This window comes from Microtus pennsylvanicus, chromosome 4, assembly GCF_037038515.1.
Source record: "Microtus pennsylvanicus isolate mMicPen1 chromosome 4, mMicPen1.hap1, whole genome shotgun sequence".
Lineage (NCBI taxonomy): Eukaryota > Metazoa > Chordata > Mammalia > Rodentia > Cricetidae > Microtus > Microtus pennsylvanicus.
This window is the reverse complement of record NC_134582.1, coordinates 127,311,694-127,338,976: the sequence shown is the minus strand read 5'-3', so window position 1 is coordinate 127,338,976 and position 27,283 is coordinate 127,311,694. Positions and strand designations below refer to the sequence as shown.

At 42.5% G+C, this 27,283-nt stretch overlaps 3 protein-coding genes across 14 annotated transcripts in view; 1 reads left to right on the top strand and 2 right to left on the bottom strand.

The window, feature by feature from the left end:
* Positions 1-2,265, bottom strand: part of Cdc123 (cell division cycle 123) — a 44,195-nt gene extending 41,930 nt beyond the window's left edge. Inside the window, exon 1 of the mRNA XM_075970425.1 lies at positions 1,960-2,265. Coding sequence (XP_075826540.1) covers positions 1,960-2,033 — 74 coding nt within the window. The 5' untranslated portion in view covers positions 2,034-2,265. The remainder of the gene's footprint in view (positions 1-1,959) is intronic.
* Positions 2,222-25,154, top strand: Nudt5 (nudix hydrolase 5). 12 transcript variants are annotated; one of them, XM_075970430.1, is made up of 9 exons: positions 2,222-2,330; positions 10,902-11,007; positions 12,519-12,586; positions 16,499-16,548; positions 17,955-18,062; positions 18,938-19,033; positions 19,617-19,718; positions 20,941-20,994; positions 22,618-22,873. In XM_075970430.1, the coding sequence occupies exons 2-9, from the start codon at positions 10,945-10,947 to the stop codon at positions 22,725-22,727; spliced, it is 651 nt and encodes a 216-aa protein (XP_075826545.1). In that variant the 5' UTR covers positions 2,222-2,330; positions 10,902-10,944; the 3' UTR covers positions 22,728-22,873. The 12 variants fall into 12 exon arrangements, with proteins under 12 accessions (XP_075826545.1, XP_075826547.1, XP_075826541.1 ...); XM_075970432.1 differs by lacking the exon at positions 2,222-2,330 and adding an exon at positions 2,380-2,516 and having other exon boundaries at positions 10,858-11,007; positions 19,617-19,728; positions 22,618-25,154; XM_075970426.1 differs by lacking the exon at positions 2,222-2,330 and adding an exon at positions 2,380-2,516 and having other exon boundaries at positions 10,858-11,007.
* Positions 25,080-27,283, bottom strand: part of Sec61a2 (SEC61 translocon subunit alpha 2) — a 25,631-nt gene continuing 23,427 nt past the window's right edge. The window contains exon 12 of the mRNA XM_075970424.1: positions 25,080-26,131. Within this exon, the coding sequence (XP_075826539.1) occupies positions 25,945-26,131 (187 nt within the window). The 3' untranslated portion in view covers positions 25,080-25,944. The remainder of the gene's footprint in view (positions 26,132-27,283) is intronic.

Sequence of the window (27,283 nt, the reverse complement as noted above, 5' to 3'; positions counted from 1 at the left end):
TAGGGAAAAAAAAGCAGGGTAGGAAGTTGGGAGATGCACTGTTTCTTAGACCAGAAGATGGGCAAGGGGGAAATGGCAAGACTAGGATCAAAATACCTGTGTACATGTAGGAAATTCTCAAAGAATAAATAAAAACTATTTTTAAAAAGGAATTTGCATAATCTTCTCTGAATCAAAACTAATAAACACTAAATACTAATGCTAAGCCAATAGGCAGGATGTGTATTTTCAGCTCTGAAGCAGACAATGTCTGCCATATGCCGTCACCTGATCTGTCTGGATTGTGGAAGGGCTGTCCTGTTAGGTGCTAGTGATATCACCGCGGGGTTAAACAGACCAAGGAAAGGGTTTAAAGCAAAATAAATGCTTTTAGGCTGCTAAACGACAGCTTAGTGGATAAGGCACCTGCCATCAAGACTGATGACTTGAGGTTCAAGCCCTAGGACTCACATGGTGGAAGGTGGAAACAGACTCCTGCAAGCTGTCCTGGAACCTCCACATGCCCAACATGCGCACGTGCGCACACATACACACACAGAGACAGACACACACACTAACTAAACGAACATTTCAAAGGTGGTTTCAGGCAGCACGGCTTAGGCATAGACTGTCTAGAGACGCCAGACAATCCCACTCACCAGCTTATTTCCACTGACGTCTTCACATACATGGCATACATTTTAAGTGAATTAAAATAATTTGCTCAATGGGAGCTTATTCAATTCAAAAGGAAACAAGCAATGTTTTGTGTGTGTTTATTATGTACTAGAAGGAGTATCAGCACTTTAAGTATGTGACATTCATAACAAACCTACCACTTTCTGTGTTTTCCAAAGGAGGGCTAGGGAGATTAAGAAATCTGCTGAAGATGCTGCTAGAACCAGAATTCAAAGGCAGAGAGACGGTTTTGATGCTAGAGTCTAATTCTTAATTACCATATGTTTATTCTGCTTAAGACAAAGGAGCACTATGACAGAGGTTACAAAGGGCAGTTACATAGAAACCAAAGGGCAGTTTTGAAGAATCTTCAGTGCAGAACTGGGAATGGTGGTGCCTGTCTGTAACCCCAGCACTTGGGAGACTGAGGTAGGAAGGGCACCAGTTCAATAGCCAGACTCTCTCAAAACGACAGACAAAAGGAACGAAAAGGGATTTTCAGCACAAAAATGACTGACAAGTTCACATGTGTCATACCAAAGTGTATGTGTGTGTTACACACACACACACACACACACACACACACACACACACACACACACACACATATTACCTATCCCTGTTAGTGAATGAAAGCCTTATCTGCATCTTTCAGATTTTACGATTGCTTTTGAATGCTGGAGATGGTCTCTTAGCTGCCTTGCATTTGAATGATAAGAGAACGGATTCACCAGAGGCATTCTGCAAACCTGCATAGACTCCTTGTTCTAGGCCAGGGAACTAGAGAACAAGTATGACTCCACTCTTTTTCCAGCTGGATTGCTGCTTCTCGGAACACTGGACCATCAGTAGCAACGTAACCACCTAAGGTTTCCTATACACGACCGCACTGGAGCTTCCCAACAGACTTGCAGGTCGGGTCAGTAACACTGCCCTCATTTTACATTGACGGAACTTCAACTGTCACCAGACGGGTTAGTCATCAGCAAAGCGCACTACCCAATTTGGTTTGGTTTTGTTTATCGCCTGGCACTTCTGGGAATTCCAAAAGTATCTATCTCGATTTAATTTGCCTATGACCCTCACCGCTTTCCTAGCTCTCTCGACACGCGCCTTGACTCACGTCAGGAAACACGGCAAACGTCTGATCTACTTTGTTAATCCTGTCACCTCAAACCTCAGGGAGTCGACAGCTCTACACCTTCGCTCCCACTGAGTCGTTAGAAGGCCTGCCTTTTTGTTTAGTTTTCTGGAGGAGAAGGGATTTGCCCAAACATCGCAGCTCGCCTCTGGGCATCTTACCTCTTGATGGTAAGGCTTCGGAAGAGGGGGTACCAGGCGGAGAACTGACAGTGACTAACATGCTCCTTCTTCATCCTCCACCTGCCGCGTCCACCGCTGCCTTTCTCCTCTCCCGCCAGCACTCTCCCGGAACCCGGCCTGTCACTTCCGGAAGTGCCTACCAAGCTATTTTGATGGAAGGACTCTTCCGGTCCGTTAAAAGTCAGGAGGCGCTAGAAGCTAAAGTAATGGTGGAGGGTACGTTTAGCATGCCCGCACAGACTCGCGAGACACAAAAAGACTTTGAGTCCGGGAGAGAAGCATCATGAAAAGTATAGACTTTTAGAAAGCTTACAACTCCTCTATCGTCTGTAGACACCTCGACCCGGAAGGTAATCTTCTGAAGCTAGCAGAGTTTCTACGGGTGCTGGGAGGAGGACGTGTGCACAATCCTCCTTGCACCACGAGAGGCGCCGGTGTCTCTAGTAGTGGCGCCCGCTTCTACGGAGATTGCAGCTTCTGTCTGATTGTTTTTCCTTTCCTCCTCCATCCCTTCCACATCTCACAGCTTAGGGTAGGTAAGTAGGCGCGCGCCAATCTCGGTACTAAGTGTCCTCGGAGAGGGGAAGGGACAGGAGGGCGCGAGCACTGCTGTTGGTACTTAGGTCGCAGCTAGGCGCGCGCGTATTTCCCAGCCCGCGCCTGAGCGCGAGAACCCGAGATCCAGGCAAACCAGCCTGGGCTACGAGAGGAACCAGGGAACAGCACAATAAACATTTGAACACACTAGTCGAGGCATCTACAAGAATGGTCCCTTCTCATTAGCGAAAGTGAATTTCAGGAGACACAGGGAAGAAATCCCGCATGCACGATCCTGGGGAGGAGGCACGTATTTTTCGGTCCTGGAGATGAAAGAGGCGATGTTCGTCTGGGGAAGTAAGGGAAAGAGGAAAGTTGTGCTTTGAAAGCTTAAAGTTCATTTAGTTTAGTCTTGAAAAAGTCACCAGTGTGGAAAAGCACAGATTTTATCAGTGTCGCTGCAATGGTGAAATCATAAGGTTGAAAGAGTTTTTACGTGAGCTTGTGGTTTTTCTCCCTACTCCTTTTTCCATCTGTCTCCTTACAAAGTTCAGTTTTGTTTCTTTAAAAGAAGGAAAAAACTCCAGTTTCGATATCCACCCTCACCAAAAAAAAAAAAAAACCGCATATTTCCCGTAGCCTGTCTAAGCAGTTTAACTTAGAAAGATAGAACCCCAGCCACTGTTGACTTCTTTAGAAAGGTATTTGTTAGAATTAACCAATGGAATACTTTGTATTTTGAGTTAGAATACACACATAACAGAACTATAACTTGTTTAAAAGTTACAGGTGAAGTGGTTGGAAGTATTGTTTAAAGAACACATTTTCAAAGCCAAGATAAATGGGTTATAGTGGTGCAGTGGACGTTGGTGGGTTGTGAATGGCAACGATTCCAATTCAGGTACCTGTGAAATCCGTGGCTTTTTGTTGTTGTTGTCTGTTTTGTCGCTTTGAGACAAAGTATCTATAATCCTGGCTGTCCTGGAATGGGCTATGACAATGGTTCTCAGCCTGTGGGTCGCAACCCTTCAGGGGATGCACGTCAGATATGTCAGATATCCCGTATATCTTACTTTTGTATTATGATTCATAATAGTAGCAAGATTGCAGTTATGAAGTAGCAACAGAATCATTTTATGGTTGGAGGTCACCACAGCATGAGGAACTGTCTGTATTAAAGAGATACAGCATTAGGGAGGTTGAGGAACACTGTAGACCAAGCTAACCTGGATGGAGATCAACCTGTCTCTATCTCCCTCGTGCTGGGATCAAAGGGATGCACCACCAGGTCTGGCTGCTCCTCTGAGGGAAAGCATCAATAATCCATAGCTTCCTTTTCCTTTTTCTGGGGGATGGTGCTTGCACAGCTAAGAGACAGAGCATAAGTGAGAGGCCACTAATACTTTTTTTTAATTGACCTGGAAACAAAGTTACAGTAAGAGGAAATATTAGCACTGGTTGGAATGCATTTGCGTAAAGTATTTTTTGTTGAGGTTAGTTGATCTATGGGAGAAAGCAGACCCAGGAACGTTATTCATTTGGGTAAAGCGATACTTTAACAGCCCAGCAAACACTTGGGCACAGAGACTGAGACAGTTATTTGGAGAGAATCAGGTAAATTGTAAGCATCAGGAAGATGACAGGACAGAGAAGGAAACTGGAACAGAGTCTTGTGTATTCTGTGGCTTGATTGTTTGTCGTGGTTTTTCGAGACAGGGTTTCTCTGGTAGCCTTGGTTGTCCTAGAACTTGCTTTGTAACCGGGCGGTGGTGGCACACGTCTTTAATCCCAGCGCTCGGGAGGCAGAGGCAGGCGGATCTCTGTGTGCTTGAGGTCAGCCTGGTCTACAAGAGCTAGTGCCAGGACAGGCTCCAAAGCTACACAGAGAAACCCTGTCTTGGGAATGGTGGGGAGAAAGAAAGAACAAACTTGCTTAGTAGACCAGTGTGGTCTCGAACTCACAGAGATCCACCTACCACTGCCTCATGAGTGCTGGGATTAAAGGCGTGCACAACCACACCCAACCTGTATTCTATGTTTTCAATAACTGTTTTTAATACTGAAGTAGGTTCTGCTACAGACAGACTTAGCCAGAATTCAATGAACTGACACCACAAATAGAAGATGTGCAAGTGTTTAACTACCACGTTTGTTTTTATTTTCAATTTTTACAGGGTAGAAATAATCATATGTACTGTGTACCAGTGCAGGTGGGTAGTCCAGCAGGCTTGTGGAGATCAAAGGACCACTTTTCAGCTTTGGGGAGTCACTTCTCCCTTTCCACTGTTGGCTCCTGGGGTCTCACTTGAGTACTCAGGCTTCCATAGCAAGCTCCGGTTGAGGTGTCCTAACAGCCCTCTGGATTTTTTAATTTTTTTAAAATGTCAGTACCATTAGGGACAAGGGGATTTACTGAGTGGTTCCAAGGTGAAAAAAAATTTTAGTCACCGAGTAGTAGAATCTCAGTAAATGTCAGCTCCTCCCTTCATCACCCATTGCCCATCCCTACCGGGAGAAAGGACACACTGTGGACCTGAGTGCTGTTCCACCCCTACCAGTGTGAGTGCAAGATCTCTTGACTAGTCAGAGAATAATTTTCAGTGAAGGGAAGGGCACTGAAATCCATTTGATGTGGGCAATAAACTTTTACCCTGTACAGTACAAAAGAGTGTATATATCCTGGTTTTTAAAATAAACTTTTAAAGTTATGATAATGGCTAAATTTTTTTGTTTTGTTTTGTTTTACGAGACAGTGTTTCTCTGTAGCTTTGGAGCCTGTCCTGGAACTAGCTCTTGTAGACCAGGCTGGCCTGGAACTCACAAAGATCCGCCTGCCTCTGCCTCCTGAGTGTTGGGATTAAAGGCGTGCGCCACCACCGCCTGGCCTTTTTTTTTTTTTTTTTTGGTATGACTAAAATTATTTAACATTATACTGGTTATTTCATTCTTGTCTCTTTATTAAATGAAATTTCTATTTTTTTAAATTAATTCTTTGACATGTGTGTACTGCTTCTTCCAACCCTGTCTTATCTGCTTCTCATCCACGTAACCCTCTCTCCCCACCACACACACCTATGAATCTTCAGATTCATGACTTGATTCGGTTTAGGCAGAGCCATCTATGTGGCCATTGGATTAGGACTGTCCACTGTAGGCTGGTGGGGAGTCACCAGTGGCTACCTAACTGACGGCAGTGACTCCCTCTGTCCCCTGAATTTTTACTTAGGAAACAGTGAGGGTTGGGGCCCCTGAGTCCCCCTCCATCCTTATCTGACTGTTGAGCGGAATCATTGTCAGTAGTCAGTAGTTTGGGGAAGTTTTGATTGTAGTTGCTGTTCATAAGATGGCATTTTGCAGCCCTTTTTCCTGTCTGCCAGCTTTTTCTTTCCTCCATACTGTTCTTCTGAGCTTTGGCAGGGATGCTATAAATGTCCTGTGTGGGGTTCAACACTCAACCATTATTTACTCTTAACACAAATGCAGTTGTAACAGTCTAACTTCATCTCAACTCCCTGGAAAGTGGCTTCTTTGGATAGGACTGAGGATGATGATTGTCTATGAGTATTAATATGTGCTTTTAGTCAGCACTCTGGAGGCAGAGGCAGGCTGGTCTACAAAGCAAGTTCTGAGATAGCCAGAGCTGTTGCGTAGAGGAAAAAAAAAGCCAATAATACTAAATTATTTCTTCAAACTTTTTAAAGTTTTAATTCATTTTATTAAGGCTAGGAGATAGCTTACTTAGAACGTCAGAAATCATTCAAGATGCCTAAGTATGGCACCCTTGAAAAAGCCAGGGTTGATGGTTCAGTTTGTAATCTCAGTGCTGGGGAGGCAAAGACAGAAGGCTTCTGGGATAGGATGGACAGTCAGCCTAAGCTAATTGCTACGCGCCAGAAAAATAAGGTGGGTAGTTCCTGGGAGCAAACACTGAAGGCTGACTTCAGGCCTCCACACACTTGTGCACGAGCACACCTGTCTGTGTTCACACAAGCTTGTGTGTGCCCCACACAACCACATTTCCCCTGCTCTCTCAAAGCACACCTGTCTGTGTTCACACAAGCTTGTGTGTGCCCCACACAACCACATTTCCCCTGCTCTCTTAAAGCACACCTGTCTGTGTTCACACAAGCTTGTGTGTGCCCCACACAACCACATTTCCCCTGCTCTCTCAAAGCACACCTGTCTGTGTTCACACAAGCTTGTGTGTGCCCCACACAACCACATTTCCCCTGCTCTCTCAAAGCACACCTGTCTGTGTTCACACAAGCTTGTGTGTGCCCCACACAACCACATTTCCCCTGCTCTCTCAAAGCACACCTGTCTGTGTTCACACAAGCTTGTGTGTGCCCCACACAACCACATTTCCCCTGCTCTCTCAAAGCACACCTGTCTGTGTTCACACAAGCTTGTGTGTGCCCCACACAACCACATTTCCCCTGCTCTCTTAAAGCACACCTGTCTGTGTTCACACAAGCTTGTGTGTGCCCCACACAACCACATTTCCCCTGCTCTCTCAAAGCACACCTGTCTGTGTTCACACAAGCTTGTGTGTGCCCCACACAACCACATTTCCCCTGCTCTCTCAAAGCACACCTGTCTGTGTTCACACAAGCTTGTGTGTGCCCCACACAACCACATTTCCCCTGCTCTCTCAAATCGCCTTGTTGATTGCTCTCCTTATGTAACGGTCGCAACCGCCTGCTTGTCAGCCAGGGTTTCACTCAGGCTTTGAACGTCTACGTTTTGTTTTCCTTTTTTTCTTTTTTGAACTCGTAACTCACCATCTTATCCAAGCTAGTTTCAAAGTGGTGGCCTCAGGCCATTCTCCTGTGTCAGCCTCCCAAACGGCAAAGTCCTACTTCTTAGACAGGATGAGTATTGAGCAATGTCGACAACATTCCTCAGATTTTATCAGAGAGAAGGCAGTGACTTGTTCCCTCTTGTAAGGATTTGTTTCACTTTCCGTTTTGAACAAATTGCAGCAATTCAAGGAATGGTAGCCATGAGCAGGGTACTAACTCCAGGATCTGACTTTAGTTTCTGGTTTCAGTTTTGCATCTTAACTCTCACCTGTCTCTTTTTTATAATTTTTAAAAAGTCTTCTGAGATTATAATAAATTACAATATTTCTCCCTTCCCTTTCCTCCCTCCTAGTACTACCATATGCCCTTTTAGATCCTTTTTCAAACCCACGGCTTCTTTTGTTATTAATTATTATTACATGTTATGTTCCTAAATATGAACTGCTTAGTCTGTGGAATGTTAACCTGTGTGTATGTCTTCAGGACTGACCATTTGGTATAGAGCAACTCATTGGTGCGTCTTCCCTGGGGAAGATTGTTTCTCTCACTCTTAGCCTTCCTTAGTTGCCTGCAGTTCTTTGTGCTGAGCTGAGACTGTGGGATTGTAGTTGGGCTTTTCTTTGGGCCGCCAGCTCACAAAAACCAACAGAGAGATTTATATTAATTATGAAAGCTCGGCCTTAGCTTAGGCTTTTTTCTGACTAGCTGTTACAACTTAAATTCACCCATTTCACCCATTTCTTTCTGCCTCTTGGCTTTATCTCCTCATCTCCATATTGCTTATCCTGCTTGCTGTGTCTCCTGGTGTCTCTGCCCTTCTTTTTCCCAGTGTCCTCTCTGCCTGGAATCCTGCCTAGCTATTGGCCCTTAAGCGTTTTATTAAACCAAAATGACACATCTTTACAGTTTACATGAAGTTTATTCCACAGCATGAGATTGCTTCTGCCGCTGTCTTAGGGTTCAATTGGTGTAAGAGACATCATGCCACAGTAACTCTTTTAAAGGAAAAGTACTAATTGGGTGGCTTACATTTTCAGAAGTTTAGTCCATTACCATCATAGTACAACATGGTGGTGTGCAGACAGACATGGTGCTGGAGAAGTAGCCGAGTGTCCTACATCTTGAGTTGTTAGGTAACAGGAAGAGGTCTGAACCACTGGGCATATAAGAGCCCTCAAAGCCCATCCCCACAGTGGCACTCTTCCTCTAGCAAGGCCACCCCTCCTAGTAATTCCACTCCGTGGCCCCCAGTGCTTATAAAAATAACATAATGCAAAAAAGTATTCAGTCCAACTTTAAAGTTCACATAGTCCCTCACAGTCCAAACTTATGTAAAAGTCTGAAGTTCAATGTCTCTTCTATGATTCCTACAATCTCTTTTAACTGTAATCCCCTATAAAATCAAAATCAAAAGTCCAGTCCCCTGCTTTCTTGGCCTCTGACCAACTGTCAGTATTAAACCACCGTGTAAAAGTCTTGTATTCTTTTCCTTAAATGTTGTGGTCACTCCACTTCTAAATACCACTGCCAGGTATTGGTTGGTTGTGGTGGCTTACACCTGTTTTCCCAACACTTTGGATGTAGCAAGCCCGGGGCACTTGATACCATTCTAGGCAGTTGAATTTGCCCACTCAGACGGACTGCGGGGTTGTCTAAAAGTTATTTTTCTTTAGAAGTAGAACTCGGAAGTTTCCTTGCATCAGCACATTTCCTTGGCTGCTGTGCATTGTCAACAAGAAGGAATGGCTATCTAGAAGACAGGAGGACCTCTAGTCAGACTTAATGGACAGGTCTTTAATCCCAGCACTTAAGAAAGAGGAGGATCCAGTGTTCAAGTCCAGCCTCCGCTACATAACAAGTTCAAAGCCAGCCTAAACTACATTAGACCCCATCTCAAGAAACAAAGAAAAATTCTACCGTTCTTTTATGTGAGTAGAGAGTGTACAAGCTGAGACTCACAGGGTTTCCCCCTTCAGCCAATTGTCCACATTCTACATTGGTTACCTGTGGTAATGGCTTAGATCGATGCCCTTCACCAAATGCACCTGGTGCTTGTCTCTCATCCCAGCATATAAAAGGTAGGTTCAGGGTTGCCAGGAGTTTAGGGTCATCCTCAGCTACAGCAAGGCCAGCTTAGGCCACATGAGACCCTATCTCGAAAAATATATACGTGTATATGTATGTATTTTCCAGGCCATGGTGGTGCATGCCTTTAATCCCAGCACTGAGAAGACAGGCAGGCAAATCTTTGAGTTTGAGGCCAGCCTTGTCTACAGAGAGAGTTTCAGGACAGACAGAGTTAAACAAATGCAGCGTAAACAAAAGTCACACACCTGAAAATAATATTCCCCAACATATCTATATGAATATTCACATATATATAACAAGATACATAGTGTGTGTGTGTGTGTGTGTGTGTGTGTGTGTGTGCATGCATATAACAAAGAAAGAAAGAACTTGCCATTCAGGCTACTGAGATGACCCATTGAGTAAAAGTCTTCCTACACAGGCCTGACGAACTGTTTGATTCCCAGAAACCATGGTGGAAGAAGAGAACTTATTCCTAAAAGTTGTCCTCTGGCTAGCCAGTGGTATCACATGCCTTTAATCCCAGCACTCAGTAGGCAGAGACAGGTGGATCTCTGTGAGTTCAAGGCCAGTCTAGTGTACTGAGCGAGCTCCAGGACAGGCTCCATAACTACTGAGAAACCCTGTCTCGAAAAACAAAAACAAAAAACCAAAAAAAAAACCTCACACAGCACATACAGACATAATAAAAATGAATCTTTATGGGGGAAAAGTATATAGAAGTAGACTGTTGGGGGAAGATTAAAGATTTATTACATTCATTCATGCTGTGGAATATTTGTTTAATGATGCAAAGGTATGTTGCATTTGTTTGACTCTGAAGTTGTGTTACTTTGCCTACCTAAGACACCTGATTGGTCTAATGAAGAGCTGAGTGGCCAGTAGCAAGGCTGATGAGGGCTAGGTGTGACTGCCAAGTGGAGAGGATAAATAGAAGGAAAGAACAAGAGGAGGAAGGAGGATGCCAGGGGCCAGCCACACAGCCAGCACCAAATAAGAGGGAAAGGAAATATAGACAGAAATAGAGAGGCAAAAGGTAGACAAGATAATTTAAGAAAAGCTGGCTAGAAACAAGCCAAGCTAAGGCCAGGCATTCATAAGTAAAAATAAGTGTCTGTGTATTTATTTGGAAGCTGAGTGGTGGGCCCCTTAAGAGTGATGCTGTGGGACAATGGTGTGGTACCCTGTAAAGATTTGTATTTTAATAAAACGCTGATTGGTCAGTAGCTAGGCAGGAAGTAGAGGCGGGGCGACGAGAACAGGAGAATTCTAGAAAGAGGAAAGGTCAGTCTACAGTCATCACCTGGATGCAGAAGAAGCAATATGAGAACACCTCACTGGTAAAGGTACCTCTGCATGCTTCCTGAGGCAGTTCTCCCAGAGAGTCACGAGAGAAGATGCTTTAGTAGTAGATATATTTTTTTTTAATCTATTCCAATTCTTTGACCAGAGACTCATGTTTGGGGGAGCCTGACCAATCTCACTCCCTTACAGCGGAACTTCCCACCTGAGGATTGTGGAGACCAGCTAGGTTGAAATGGAGAACCAAGAATCAACAGATTCTTCTCAGAACGCCAAACAGCACATTATTTCAGAGGAGGTAGAGTTTGCTTTTTCCTATCCTTTCCCTTCCCCACGTAACACTAAGTTTAAAATGAATGTGCAGGCTATTTTTTTTTTATTACCATGGGATTTTCATTCTTGAAGATAGTTTGCAAATGTTATTCACTCCCGTTTCAAGGCTAAGCCACATTTTGCTATTGTCTGTGAACAGTGGTTTATCCATCTTAATTATATGTATAATGAAATTGAGAATAAGTATATTTTGGCTTCTAATAGAGAAATTCTTTCTAAAAATTGCCCCGGAGAGAAAAATAAATAATATGTGGTTTTGCACATAGTATGTGGTTTTGAGATTTCATATTCAGTAATTACATCTTGCTGTTTGTCATCCCAGCATAAATGTTTAAAATAATAAAAACTTAAATTGTTTTTAGGTAGTGGTGGCGGCACATGCCTTTAATCCCAGCACTTGAGAGGCAGAGGCAGCGGATCTCTGGGTCCAAGGCCAGTCTGGTCTACAAAGAGAGTTCCAGGACAGCCATAGCTGTTACTCAGAGAAACCCTATATCGGGAAGGAAAAAAAAAACTTCAATTGTTCATTGTAGCTCAGATTCCACTGAGCTGTAGAACTAATGTTGAATAGAGTTTTTAAGGCTTTTTTCTCTGAGAAACCAATTGTTGTTGTGGAGAAATTTTACATATTCATCCTGGACCTGTGGTCCTGACACTTTTCTGGATTTCTTTTTGATTTAGAATCTTTCTGTGTTGTCTGTGAACAGATCTGATAAGGATTAGGTTGGTGTTGGCGAGAAGGTGGGATGGGGCTAGTAAGAAAAGGTTATTATCACAGTGAAAATCTCCTCGGCTCTGCCTTGTGCCCTAGGTGACTTACATTCCTAGACTCCTTGCTGTGTGGGCAGAGCAATTCCTGATGCCTGTCTTGGATTGGGTGGGGACTTGGGTATCAGAAAGAAAATCTAGTTTTTTATTTATTTCCTAGTAATTTTTTTTTTTGAGACAGGGTTTTTCTGTAGCTTTGGAGTCTGTCCTGAAACTCACTTTGTAGACCAGGCTGGCCTCAAACTCCTAGAGATCCGCCTGCCTCTGCATCCTGCACCACCACCATCCAGCTTAGTAAAATTTTACATACAACTACACACCAGTGTGGTCAGCTTAGCACGAATAACCCGGGGCCTGAACTAGAGAAACACGCAGAAGATCTCCTCCACACACACCCGTACTCCCGTGCTTCCCTTTTTCCCCCCAGCCCAGGTATTTCTATTTTTCAGATACCAAGTGCCTACTGGCGATGAGCCGCACCTGCTCTGCTGCATCCCTAGACAGCAATTCTATCCCCTCCTAGTTCTACCAAAAAAAAGCCCACACTTAGGGGACCAGCTTTGAATACTTAAGCTAGAAACTTACCCACAGATTATTGGGGGGAAGGGACATAGAGAAAATTTAAAACAATACATGTTTTGATTTTTTAAAAAAAGACCAACTTGATTTGAACATTTCCTACCTTATAACTATCTGATTTTGTTTTAGTTGATTTCGGAAGGAAAATGGGTCAAATTTGAAAAAACAACTTACGTGGATCCTACTGGTAAAACTAGGTAAACTTCCTTCTTTTCTTTCTGTCTTTGGTTACTCCAGGTCTCTCTTGGGTCTGCATGGACACAGGTGTGTCACCATTGTAAGCTTTCTTTGAAACAAAGAGTCAAGTCCAGCTCCTGCTCCATTGCTAACCCCTTGGGTCATTGATAATCCCTGAATAAACTGAATTACATTTGTTCCTATACCCAGTCTAACTCCATCTCCATAGTACTGTGGGCCGAAAACGTGTCATTCTGGCTTAACAAGCTATAGAATACTCAACAGTGTTGATTGCTTCCTTCTAGTAAACCCAAATTTCTTGGTGGTTGTTGTTTTGGGTTTTTTGTTTTGGTTTGGTTTTCGAGACAGGGTTTTTCTGTGTAACAGCCCTAGCTGTCCTGGAACCCAATCCGTAGACCAGGCTGGCCTTGAACTCACAGAGGTGGCCTGCCTCTGCCTCCCAAGTGCTGGGATTAAAGGCATGGCCACTACTGCCCGGTTTAAAACCAATTTTTAATGTCTGCGTTAGAAGAAAAAGAAAACAAAGCCATTACTGGCTATTATATTTTAAAAGAGCTGTAGATGCAGCTCGGGGTATAGCACTTGCCTAGCATGTGCAAAGCCCTGGGTTTGATCCCAACCTACACACACACACACACACACACACAAATGTAAGCCAGTAGGAAAAAATCATGTATTAAGTAGGCTTACTATTTATTCAATGAAGTGTAATAAGGAATAAAATAGAATAAAGCTGAATTTAGTATCCAGACTATATCACACCAAGTCATTACAAAAAAATTTCACTTGCTACACAATCATGAAAGAATCGTGAGTGTGTGTGTGTGTGTGAGCAAATACATTTCCCAAGGTGACAATACGTAGATTTGTTGGTGATTGAAACAAACTTGACCTGTTTCTGCTGAACTAGCACAAACCTTAATAAGACCCATTACTTGAGAGCTGTGGGAGACATACTAACAGACGGCAGACGGAGCTAACGATGGAGTAAACAGAGGGTGGGTGCGAACCCAGGACTCACCAGTGGTGGGACCTAAGCCTTGGGACACAGCGTTGTGAGATGTGTGGATGCTAGAACTCTGTACAGTGAAACTGTTTGACTCCTTTTCTCTGAAAATGAAGTTTGTAGCACAAAATACACCCTTTAACACTAACAGATCTAAAGAATGTGTGTCAGTTCACGCCCTCTCGTATCTTCCCTGACCACTCTTCGGGTATTTACTGACCAGGAAAATACATGTCTAAGTCATTGGCCCAGCTGGGCTACTATTACTGCATTGAAGCAACACAGTCAAAAGCCCCTTGGAGAAGAGAGTTTATTTGATCATGCTTTCATGTCCTGTTGGTCATCAGAGGAAGTCAGGACAGGAACCTGGAGGTAGGAGCTGATGCTGAGGCCCTGGAGAAAGGCTGGTTTCCCTGCATTCTACAGAACCCAGGGATGCCACCACCCATAATAGGCTGGACCCTCCCGCATCAATCACTAGTTAAGAAAGTGCCCTACGGGCCTGCACATTTTGTCAGTGGAGGCTCCCTCCTCTCTGGTGACCCTTGGCCTATGTCAAGGACATAAACTACCCGGCACAGTCATTTAGGGTTCTTTTCCTCAGGATTCCTGTGTCTAGGTTTCATTCCAGAGAGTCTAGTCTTTAATTTGGGAATGAGTTTGTAAGTCTAACTACCATGTTTCTGCTGCCTATGTAGAGCACTTTGACGTACCCTCTTCCATACATAATCCCCCTGGTCACTGATGAAGGGTTATGTACTGAATTAATATAATATCTCTTACCGTGGTGTCTAGCTCTGAAGCATGACGATTGACCATGATTTATTAATTTATAAACATTCATTCTCTGTTACCTCAAAGAAAAGCATATATATAAAGGATAAAAATAGCTAGAGAATGATTTTTACTAGTGTCTCATTCATGGAAGAAGGGATCCTAGAAGTATTCAGTACTAATGTTAAGTCCTTACATTGGCACTGCAGACGAGGCTGAGTCGCCCCTTGCCATCTCCTACCTCACGGGGGGCTAGAGATAACCGCTCTAGGTCTCTAACGAGAGACCAAATGGAGTAATTTAAATTTAAATAGAAATTCCAGTTCTAAAGCTGGAAGAGATTTTTCCAGATGATTTACTCTTCCCTGAGTTACACAAAGAGCAAGCTGTTGTAGCTTCAGTTTAGCTGGAGGACAAGTGTAAGTGTGGGTGAATCCATGAGAACCCGAAATTAAGGGATATCAAGTATTTATTGGGGGACACTCACAACCATAAGGTAGAGAGCCACCGGGGTCCTCTGCCCTTGGATCAAATCTCCAACCACCACACAAGAGAGCAAGCACGCTGCTTCTCTGCTTATTAGTCCACAGGTAGCACCTCAGACCACGCCCAAAGAGCCGGTACCTCAAAAGGTACTGGCTGAATGAATTGCCACAGCAGACAAGTAGAGAGTGAGCTTTTCTTGACAGCGAGTCCACATCCGTGAGTTCCAGGAGAGCGCCTGAGCTGTCGGGGGCACTCCTGCTGTAGTGTTTGGAGTGTGTATTGACTCTGCTGCTGCTCACGCACGGCTCATTACCGCTCATTTACTTCCCTCACCCACTGTAATGCCGCCACTCTGTTTTCCTTATTCCTAGTGTGCTGGGATGGGACGTTCGGTGCTTTCCCCAGCAGTCTTCAGTCTTTAGGACTAACCTTAGGAGGCAGCAGAGATCTGTCACAACAGGTGTTTTGTCTCTGTACTCGGTATTATGTGTTGGAAATGGCTTGGGGTTGGCTTTCTTGCTACTAACAGGAGTGTCAGGCTACTGTGAGTTGTCACAGCAGTGTGTTTGGTTTTTGTTTTCACACGCTTGCCTTGGGAAACTTGGGTGTAATCCCGAGAGGTGTGCAGTTCACAGAAAGGGTTTGTGTTTACTCTTGCTTTAAGCCATGTTAAATAGCTGGTCCTTTTTGTAGGAATGTGATATAATCAGACATCAAGGACAGCCAGGAAAAAAGTATGAGCAAGAGAGCCCCTTGGAGCAGGATGTCTTGTAATTTACTGGACTTAGCCTAGTGCCTAGAGCCATCCAGATTATAACCCACCTTTAAAGCACAGCCTAACTTTGTTTGCCTGACCACCTCCAGCATTATTTTAGCACTGCTTCCCTCTCCCAAGAGACAAGAACCAAAAGAGGTGAAATTTTCTGTTATTTACTCCCCCTTTTGAACAGTGTGGTTTTTTTTCTCCCTTGTAACTTAATTTCCCATATAACCCTACCTGATGTTCCTGTAAGAGCAGGTAGAATAGCAGAGATATTACCAAAACCTGAGAGCAAGCAGCTAGGAACAAATCGCTAACACGAAGGAAGCCATAAAAGGGAGCGAGAATGATGTCAAGCACTTCACAGCTTCCTCTAGGGCCCTGTCCTTTTCCTTACATAAAGCCGCATTCTTGCAAAGAAAATCTAATTCTTCAGATAAGTGAAACGTTCTGCTTCCTTGAATTGTGTGGTTTGGTCACATATTTTATACCTGCATAATTTCAGTGGTTCATGTTGTGCATGGCATCCTTTGTCCTTGGAAATGCATCTGGAATCTGCAGAAGGCCTGGACAACTGCACTACCAGCTTGTGCTGCTGACTGTAGACTTACAATTCAAACCAAAGTACTCTGAGGGCACAATGGCTCCAGTGCTCAGCCGCTTCCGCTTAGATGGCAGCCAGAGGCTGGGGGGAGAGGTGACAAGTTTCTTTATTTTCACCTGTGCTACAAGAAAGCACAGTTGGCTGATGAAGTACAGGTCTTTACTGTGCTCCTTGGCCACTCTCAGTAGCATATTTGCATGCATTGCATTATGAAGTTTTATGTCTACAGAATATTCTTTTCTCTGCCGCTGATTGTTTTTCTTTGTTCTCTGCCTGCATAGAACTTGGGAAACAGTGAAACTCACAACCAGGAAGGGAAAATCTGCTGACGGTATGACTATTATAACTCTCTTTATGAAGGAAGCTAGCACATGAGATTATAACCAAAGACCTCAAAGAAGAATTACCCTCAGCTAGGATCTTTTATGCATACACTCACGTAGTCTTCTGTTTTTACAGTGCTGTGTTTTAGAATTCTCTGTATAAGTAACTTCTGGCTCCTGTTTTCTAAGCTAAGGGCAGTTTTTGAAGGAAAGATGTATTAACCTATGTCAGTATAATTTGAAGGTACATGCTGTGTCTTCATATGTTAGGACCACTGGAGCCCTTTGTACTCTGAAAGTGAGTGCCTGAAGGTGTGGTGAAATGATCACCCACCTTCATGCTTCAGTTGAGCGGAAAAAGAATTGGGAAAGGGCTTCCGTGCACCTCCCCTTCCAGGCATAAATGACTTGGCTGTAACCGCACCAGAAACATCCTGGTAGCCACAAGCTTTGTTATCTTGGTTTGTTTTGTTTTTGTAGGAGGCAAAAATTTCTTTGCTCCAGCTGCTCTTAACTATCAATGCATCTGGGAGATGCTAACAATCCTCCTTGATAGGGTCTCTCTCCACAGCCAGCGACTTTCTGGTTTTGTTTTAAGGCCAAATTATTTGGAGCAGAAGAGCTTATATTCTAGAATAGCAGAAGTCGGACCATTGACAGAGAAGACACAGCGGATCTTCACTGGCTTCTGGCATAAAGGAGATCTAGTGGCCGCAGACACTCTTCACCAGGAGTCACCTCACTGGCTGCCTGGGGAGCAGGGGCTTCCCATGCTTGGCCCGGTGTGACATGTTTAATTTCAATTTCAACTTCATTTTTTAAAAAATTGTGACTGAGCTGGTAGTTCACACCTGTAGTCCTATACACTTGGGAGCCTGGAGCAGGGAAATCATGAGTTTGAGTTAGCCCAGGCAGTAGACACACATAGGCTCCATCTAAAAGAGAAAAAGGAAAAGGATGTTTTGACAACAAAAAGTGAACTTTTTATAATTAAGAGTATTTTAAAATCCGACAGAAGTGTTACTTTTTAGTTTCTTTTCTTGTTTTTTTTTTGTTGTTGTTTTTGTTTGTTGGGTGGGTTCTTGTTTTTGTTTTGTTTTCTGGTGTGTGTGTGTGTGACAGGGTTTCTCTGTGTAGCCCTGGCCATCCCAGAACTCAGTGGACCAGGCTGGCCTCAAACTCAGAGAACCGCCTGCCTCTGCTGGAACTAAAGATGTTCGCCGCCACCGCCCAGCTTATATTTTACATTATTAAATGAGACTAGTTCAGAGTTGGCTGCCAACATGTAGATTAATTAATTGCTCACTGCTTCAACAGCAAATTCAGAGTATTTTAGATGCATCTTCAAATCTGAAATTTATGTCGGATTGCTGACCTTTCTTAAGGATTCCTTAGCTGTGTTTCTGTTTGACAGGCGTGTCAATCATCCCAGTGCTGCAAAGAACTCTTCATTATGAGTGTATTGTTCTGGTGAAGCAGTTCCGACCCCCAATGGGTGGCTACTGCCTGGAGTTTCCAGCAGGTGAGTAACGCCAGGTCCTTTGCCTGAGACTGAGCATCACATTGCTTATGTCTTAACATCTTTTCATCTGTCCACGTGGCAAATGTTTAAGTAATAAACATGTCTAAGGCTAGGGACCTCTGGAAGAGCAGGCAGTGATCTTAACCTCTGAGCCATCTCTCCAGCCCCACACAGTATTATAGCAATGTATTGGACTGTACTCATGAAGGAATCAATAAACCCCGTGTATTTATCAAAAGTGGTATACTTTACAGCCAGTTTCATGAAGCTCGCTAGGGTTTAAGTGCAGTGTTTACCCACTTAACAAAGCCCAATTCACAGCAATATATAGTTAGCTAGTTTCTTTCTCACTTGCCATTTTATTAAGAAAATAATAACACTGAAAGTAATTTAATAATTTAATAACCTACATTTTACTTGTTCTTTACACGGTTGTATTCCATTCAGGAAAATGAACCTGAGTTTTTACTTTCTCCCTGACTATCTGGTCTCCATAGCAACCTTCAGGGCACTTCCTCCTGGCACTTTATTGCTAGGCCTCAGGATTTTTCTGTGAGGAAGGAAAGCAAGATAAGTAAATGGTTACCATACCAAAAAATGAAACAAAGAATCAGCCTCTTGTATTATAGTCACATAACTGGCTCCAAAACCTAGGCTGTTTGGCCACCACCAAATCATCTTTCCTCACGGTGCTGCTCCTCTTGTACAGAACATGGCTGAGATGTTCATGAAAACATCTGGATGTAAGCAAGAGGCAGGAGAAACACCTACCATAACCTGCTTGGTATGCAAGGGTGACCGTGACTTTCCTAAGTCAGCTCCTTAGGAACTGTTAGAAAGATGTTCAAAGAACTGGCTTCCCATCTGTCCTCCAGGGCTCATCGACGATGGGGAAAGCCCAGAAGCAGCTGCTCTGCGGGAGCTAGAGGAAGAAACTGGCTACAAAGGCGATGTTGCTGAATGTTCTCCAGGTTTGTATTGCGTTTCAGATGTCAGTTTCTTGAACATTAATGTAACAGGGCTTCTGTATGGTTGGAGTGCAGGCAGAGAGGGACCAGGGATTTAGATTGGTTTCCAGTCACGTGCAGTGATGTTTGTAATTCTAGTCCTCCAGGGCTGAGGAAGGTCAGCATGGGCCATACAATAAGACAGTGTTTCGGTGCCCCTTTACCCCAAATTAAAAAGGCGGGCTCTCCATCTGCAAGTGAACCACTCTTCTGCACGAGAGCACGTAGAGAACTGAAACTGAAAACTGTGAAACCAACTTGTCTGCAGTGCGCAGCAAACCTTGCTACTTTCTCACCTGTCCGTGGCCACTCCTCACTAGGGTTGTTCGTCCCCATCAGAACCATCAACCCTCAGACCCCCCAGACTGGTGCAGGAACTCCAGGAACTCTGAGAGCATTTTATTTTGATCACATTCTACAGTCTGGTAGCATCTACTGACTAGATACTGATGGCATGAACCCTGAGGCTCACCTCCTCTGTGACATCTAGTGAAACAAGGAAGCACTTGCCTCATTTCTTAAGACAAGTTGTCACTTCTTTTCTCAGCTGTGTGCATGAATCCAGGCTTGTCAAACTGTACCACACATGTTGTGACAGTGACCATCAATGGAGATGATGCTGCAAATGTAAGGCCGAAGCCCAATCCAGGTAAGGGTGGGTATGCTGGATGCATTTAAGTGGGTTGAGCTGCATTGAGTATCTTAACTCGCTAAAGCAAGCATGGTTTTCACTGGAAGAATCATAGTGTGCCACAGGTTCTTCGTGGATACTTGTCTGCTTCCCAGTGTTGGGTAGGTATTTTGACATATTCTCTTTATTTAGCATTTCATTGATCTTTTATGTGTTTTGTTTTTATAAAATATTAAACTATAAAAGTTATATTATTTGATTTTATAAAATGTTCAATGTCCAATTTTTTGGTGTGTGTGTGTGTAAAATTGATTCCTATTTAATGAGGTACAGGCTCAACTAGAAAGTGAGAAACTTTAAAATCGCCTTGGTTTTTGTCTTCATGTGTAAGAGCAGCAGGTGTTAAAGGCTGCAGCCTTTATTCAGCCAGTTTTATATTTGGAGAGTTTGTAAGGTTAGTCTTTGCACTAAAATATCCCCTAGCAAGTTGGGTCCAAAAGCATTAAGACGCTGTCAATTCCCTGTCCTTTTTTCCACCCCTTTGAAGGTGGATTAATAGACGGGTGATTTATCAGTACACATGGTTATCAATACACACACACCATAGTAAATCATGTTTGAGTGTTAATTTCTTATTCTTGTATATTAATCCTGCATATGCTTCATTATCTCTTGCAGCCAGTTTTAAATGCTTAATTGTTTAAACTGCATATATTCATAAGACATGGAAGAATTCCAACTTTCAGTTTGGGGTGGTAAAAGATTGTGAGCTTAAGGATGGTAACATTTGCATAACTTATATTTAATCTTGCTGAATCTTAATTTAAAAATGGTTAAAATGATAAATTTTCTATTGTGTATTTGTCCACAGGTATAAATGTGGCAAACATGAATTACAGGATATGCTTTAAATTTTTCTGTGAAATGATTGGAGAATGACATCGTTATGCTATTGAAATTGACTTTACTATGATATATTTAGTAGTCTTGAGTTTCTGTTAGATTCTTCTCCAGTTTTTATACTTGCACTGAAGTCTTCCAAAGGCTTGTCCCAGCAGGCTGTACTAAAATATAAATGTTCTTCCCTCTTTTTATTTGCAGGGGATGGAGGTATGTTATTCAACTCCCAATGGCTGGCCCTGTGATGGCTTAGTGTAGTGGTAATGACGGCTGCAGACATCTGGGGCTGTTGGGGTTCACTCCTGTTCAACTTTATTTTCATTGTATTCTGTTTGTTTAGAATTTGTGGAAGTGATTTCTTTACCAAAGAATGACCTACTGGCTAGACTGGACGGTAAGCACCTTAAGGTTATTACCCAGCCTTCTCTTGGTTCCCTGTCCCCATTTCTATCCACTAGGACATTAGTGCTATTCCCTCATCTTCATCTCATTAATGTCAGACACCTAAAAACTTTGAAAATTACTGTGGACCAATGCTAGTTTTTTCAAGTGATATACAATTTGGAATATATATAAAAAAAATTGTGTTGAGGGAATGCTTTAATGGGGGCCTTTTAAATTTTCCCTACATAATAGTGATTATTTTCCTGCAGTCTAACCAAAACTATTGAGTTCTTTGATCAGTACCATGTCCAGATGTAAATGTGTAGTCCAGCTGCACTGGTGTATTAGATGTCTTTGTGGACAGTCAAGTTAAATCAAGGTAAACTCTGACAGCAGCCCTCCAGCACACACTTGACTGAGAAGCTGATAGAATGAATGAACCTTAGTAAATCAGGGCCGGTTGGTTATATCAGCCCATCCACAAAGACAGTGCAAAAATCCTGTTAGATATTGATACCTTCTCTAGATCCTGTTACTGAGGAGGTGGCACAGGTGCTCCTCTGTGCCCCAGCTTTGTGGACCGCTATTCACTCAATTGTGAAGAAGCAGAGCCTTTCATAATCCCAATTTTTTTTTTATAGATCTCTTTCAGGAAACAGATAACTTATTTTTGCTAGAGTTTTTAAGTAATTACTTTGGAGATTAACATAAAATAACAAGTATTCATTGACCTAAAACCATAGGAATAGTCCTTAATTCCTCCCATGCCAGTGATTTATGGCTTCCCTTAAGCAGAGAGCTCTATTTTGAAATGTCTATTGCTATTTAAAAATTAAGTGACTATCTTTCAAAAAAAACTATGGTTTTATATTCCCAGACAGCTTCAATTTCTTCACCTTTTCAAAAACTAGACCTGAGATAGAATTCATCTGAATACCTCAAAGTCAAATTAAATGCCACCATTTATTCAGAAAAGGCATGGCAGCCAATATTAGGCAGTACAGCTAATGATCGGACAGGCCTGGTGAGTTTGAGGCTCTGCCACCATTATCATTGTTACTAGTTTCTTGTTTTCTTGAATCAAATAAGCCTCTTCCTGTGAGGATGCATGAGAAAAATTAGACAGATAATGCAGGCAAAGTGCTTAGCCCCCAGGTGCTTAAACAGTATGTGGTAAATGCTTTGTTTATAGAATGTCCTTTATAGGGTTCTCTCTCTCGTTCACCTGACTTCCCTTCTGGTCTTAGGAGGGGATAATTCAGCAAGAAAGAGGGGAGGGTGAAACAACCAATTTACCTAACCAATATAATCAAACTACAGGAATCAACATTCATGTTGGTTTGTCACAGAGTGGCATACAGTTCTGCTGTACACAGGTGAATAGGACATGACCCCTGACCTCAAGGATCAGTCCTTTGAGCTTATTCCCAAATAAGTGGCTAGGAGACACTAGGCCAGTGAGATGGCTGCATGCTGTCCTGATGGGACATTTGTGTCGCTACTTTTAATCCTTTACTGTGTTAATTTTAGACTGTGTCCCCAGTATCTAGTATAGGAACTGGCATACATTGTGAACAGTGATTGTCTAGGCTCTCCTGTCATCATCTCTAAACTGTCATCTTTGCTTCCTTAGCTTTGGTAGCAGAAGAACATCTTACAGTGGATGCCAGGGTCTACGCCTATGCTCTGGCACTGAAACACGCGAACTCGAAGCCATTCGAAGTGCCCTTCCTCAAATTTTAAGGCCAAGAAGGACACTGGCCATGTTTTGTAAATGAGACCATAAGGCCTTCATCATTCAATGTATTCAATTAAGTTTAATGTAGATCGGAAATCAGCTTTTTCATAAAATAAAAGCAGCCCCGACTGCATGTGGCATGGAATTATAATACAGAGAGGATGTAACCTTCATTTAAACTTGTCAAATGCTCATGAGAAAGAACATAAATGTAGGTATGTATGTTAAGATTTCTTCAACTTCACCTAGTCTAGGTGAGGGTATTTCTCAGGAATAGACTTGAGCTCCAAATTAGGTTGGCTATTTCCATCCTCAACTCCTAAAATAAAAATTATGTACTTAGGTCTGCAAATAGCTACTTATTAGATTCATAATAAGATTTTGATTAGATTTCAAAAGAAGAGGGTTAGGTTTTGTTTTAAGACAAGGTCTCACTCTAGCTCTAACTGGCCTGATACTTGCTTTGTAGACCAGTCTGCCTCTGAACTCCTAGAGATCCTCTGCCTGTCTCTGCCTCGCCATTGCTAGGATTGAAGGTATGCACCACCACACCTGGCCAAAATGAGTTTTAAAAGAGAGACTCTGATAGGAAATTAATTGCTTTCTCCTAATTCTATTTGCCTTATGGAATTTGGGTACTTTAAATGTAAAGTCAACAGAGAATAACATTTGCAGTAAATATTTAGCTACTTGTGGTACATGCTTGTAATCCACCTTCTTGGGAGGCTGAGGCAAGATCATAAATGTGGCCAGCCTGGGCTGCATAATGAAACTTTATCTCAAAAATAACTTTTAAAATGTAGTTGATATCCTTGTAAGGCCATTTAGTTCCTAAAACATGCCAAGACTAATGCTTCCGTAGTGAACGTGGTTAACTCTTAATATATTAAAGGCTAAAGCTAAGAGACTGAAAACTCAGGGCCCTTCCTCCAAGTGTGCATATACTTTAATTTCCTATCCTTACCTCAGAAAATTGTCTACTAAAGCTAAATCCATAGGAAGATTGGCATTGACTCCACATGTATATTGATGTCAATGGGCATGGGTATAGGGAGATATATTAGCCAGCTATCTGAAAGGTAAAACTATACTGGGAATGCAACAATGGTTTCCATCGAGTGCATGGAAAACTCATCAGCCAACAGTTCTGCCAGTGTCCTTGTTCTGATGAGCTCAGCTATTGTGTTGACTACTGTAGCAGCTCAAGGATTGCTGTCTTGCAGCTCAGCCTCTAGCAGCATTCTCAGCATGATGCTTGTTGACCAGCTCAATATGTTTGCAGCTGGATCCAGGGTCAAGGCAAACTCTCTGAACCTTACAAAGTGGTTTACCCATGTACAGTCAGGATCCATGCTAAGTGTTATCACCAACAGGTATTTTTATGAAAAAGTATAAGCTCTTTCTACAAACCTTTATATTGGACTTGAGGATGGAAATAATTCTGGAATTTTATAAACCAAATCTGCTTTCCTAATGAATGTGAAAATTAAGACCCACCTTTCTATACAACAGTAGCCTTCCCTATGATTTTAACACTTTAAAAAAAAACAAACTTGTTTTCTAATCACAAGCATGATATTTCTCCAAAGATTGAGTTCCCCAGGATCTTTCTTTCCCCCATGTTGCTTCCATCCTCTGAAATGAAGAAACAGGCTCCATACATTCATCCTCTCCATGGGGCAACTCTAGCCAGGTGCAGTGGGAGTGGTCTTTGGTATTGGCCAGGACACAACATTTGTCCCATTCTCCCTGGCCTTTGTGTCTCCTTGTTCTAGGAGTGCAACTGAGCAGGAACACGTACCTCCTAGACTTGTCCTTAGTGGCATTTGTACCACCTGTGCACCTCAGAAGGGCCTGTTGGAGGTGAAGTCAGACTCAAGAGGGCTGGCCATCTGGCATCTTCACTCCTCCCAAACTGGCTTTTTGGCTACATTTCTAAGGAAGCTTCCCTTTTGCATTCCTCTGTAAACACACAAAATGGGTCCTAATGCCCCGGGGTGTTTCCGGTGCCTGACTTCACTCACCTCCATAGTTATCTGACTTCATGATCCAAGCTAAGTCAGTACTACCTCCCATTCCTACTAAGGAAATCAATGATTGAAAACTGTACTTCTGAAAATAACTTAAAAATTAAATTTGATAATTTTTTTGGAAAATAAAGTATGCACTCTAAAAATGCTAGAGTATGTTTTGAGACACTTTGCCTGTCCCTTTCTAAATATGCATGAGCGCCCTTCAACTGCCACTGCCCTTCAGGAATTTACGACTGAATTATGACTACATCTAACTTCTTTAAGCATATCTGGATGGTTTCCATAGAAATACAATGAGCTTACAAAATTAATCTTGAGAGAACATTTAATACCACATCTCTTTATTTTTCCAACACAACCGCAACAGTTTTATTAAATAAAACTTTATTGTCTACTGTTTACGTTTGGGTCCTGCTATGCATGTAAGAGACAAAGTCCTAGTTTGAATTATTCATTGTTCACTTCCACTCAACTACAGACACTGCTTGGGGAAAGGAGAATACTAATGGTCATCACACTGAGTGCTGGAAGGAGAAGGCAGAGCCAGTGCAGCTGCACAGCACTCATAGCTGTCACTGGGAGAAGAGGAAGAATGAAAAGCAGGAGGAATTAGAAACAGTTGTTTCCAGTGACAGAAATAACTTCGATGTTTGACTATTGCCCATCCAGGCTGAGTGGCAGTTTGGAGATAGGACAAATAAAGAGGGGTTGGGGCTGGTGAGGGAAGGTCAAGAACATGGATACGATGAGTTAAAAAAGTATAAAAATTATCTAAAATATACATTAGATATAAATGCTCCGTAACTCATTAGGGAAGCTCAAAAATACTGGAAAGTGGCAATTTGCACTGTTTATTTTTAAACAAGGGAATATTCAGTGTTCTGAATGTTGTGTGCAAAGCTAGTCCATGTCACTGTCTTGCTGTCTGACCAACAGCTAAGCAGATCCACTGCGTCCCAGCATCACGGGCAACACTAGATGGACGGTGCCAACAAATAATGTAAACTTCAGTTTTAAGGCAGCTGGTACTAATGCTGCACACACGCTTAGCTTGGTGCCCATTTCAGAAATGGGACAATTAGCACTAAAAACAACAGACTGAGGGGAAAAAAGGGAATCCGCATTATTTGACAGAAACAGTATGTCAAAATATTTTCCCTTTCATACACGCAAAGAAATATATGAACATTTAGAAAAACAAAGCACCCATCCCTCCAACTTCAGCCTGTTCCTTAACAAATATTTCAAAATACTGATAAATAATAGTGACTGCAAGTAGAATCCCAGTGCCAGAGCCAATGGCCCCAAGGAAGTCTGCTAATACCGACAGGGCACCAATGCACAAGCCCCCAAAGGCAGCTGCTGTGGGGATGTACCTGAAAGACAAAAGAACTTAAATCAGGCAGTAGGGAAACAGGGAAAGAAAACAACAGCTAGAAGCAATGTAATGTCTAGTTAGCTAGAAATGGTTCCCTCTAAAGAGATACAAACTAGTCAGAACAGGTCCTCACTACTGAGACACTGTCCCCAACAGATGGGAGACTGACTAAGGCAATGATTATGAAACCCCAGATTTTAAAAATAATAGCTGCAAGGCAATGCAATTTTTAGGACAGAGGATTACATTCTGGGCTGAAATTTAAGTATTATTTATCATATAAATGGAACATATATTTTGTGTGTGTGTGTGTATATATACATACATACATGTGGATATATATGTACAAAATATGCTCTACATATAAAACAGTGTATGTTACAGTGAACATATAGTACATATATTTTTTTTCAGACATGTATCTATAGCCTCAAATTGGCCTAGAACTCATAGCAATCCACCTGCTTCAGCTTCCAAGTACTGTGATTAATAAGCTACCACACCTAACTAAAATTTGGGGGTTTTGTTTGTTTGTTTGTTTAGACTGAACTCATGTAATGAGGGTTGGCCCTGAGCTCATCCAACCCCCACTTCAGGAATTTCAGGATCAGAGAGACATGTGCCACCACATTTGGCTAAACTATGTACTATTCTTAAGCAAGTATCCTTAAGTTCCCTCTTGTAAAAAATTTCAAACCAGGCACATATATACACAGGCAAAACATTCATACACATAAAATAATTTGAGATAGGAATACTAGGGCCAGTTCAAGAAACTGCTGAACTAATGAACAATGCACACACAACTGGGTTTTGTTGTACTGGCTTGGTACTCATAAGGTAGCCCAGGCTGGCCTTGAACTTGAGTCTCCCAAGTGCTCAGGTTAAAGGTGTGAATTATATATTTCAAACTCTATGTTAAGTGGTACATGAATTTTATCTCAATAAAGCTGTCACCAAATACCTGATACCCAAGAACAAATCCTATTTCCTGAATGTGAGGGTGCCAGGGTCTTAGAATTTCCCTGGTAGCTCACGTACAGCTAGCCAACACTGAGAACTACTAATATGCATTACGTTAACACTGGGGTGAGCAATGGTAGCACAGTTTCAATTCTAAATTATATAGGCTGCCTAAACAAAGCCTTAA

Coding starts and splice junctions, on each gene's coding strand:
- Nudt5 (XM_075970430.1), top strand. CDS start 10,945: ATGGAGAACCAAGAATCAACAGATTCTTCTCAGAACGCCAAACAGCAC. Junction 12,587..16,498: donor GATCCTACTGGTAAAACTAG/GTAAACTTCCTT, acceptor CTGCCTGCATAG/AACTTGGGAAACAGTGAAAC. Junction 19,034..19,616: donor TGTTGCTGAATGTTCTCCAG/GTTTGTATTGCG, acceptor TTCTTTTCTCAG/CTGTGTGCATGAATCCAGGC.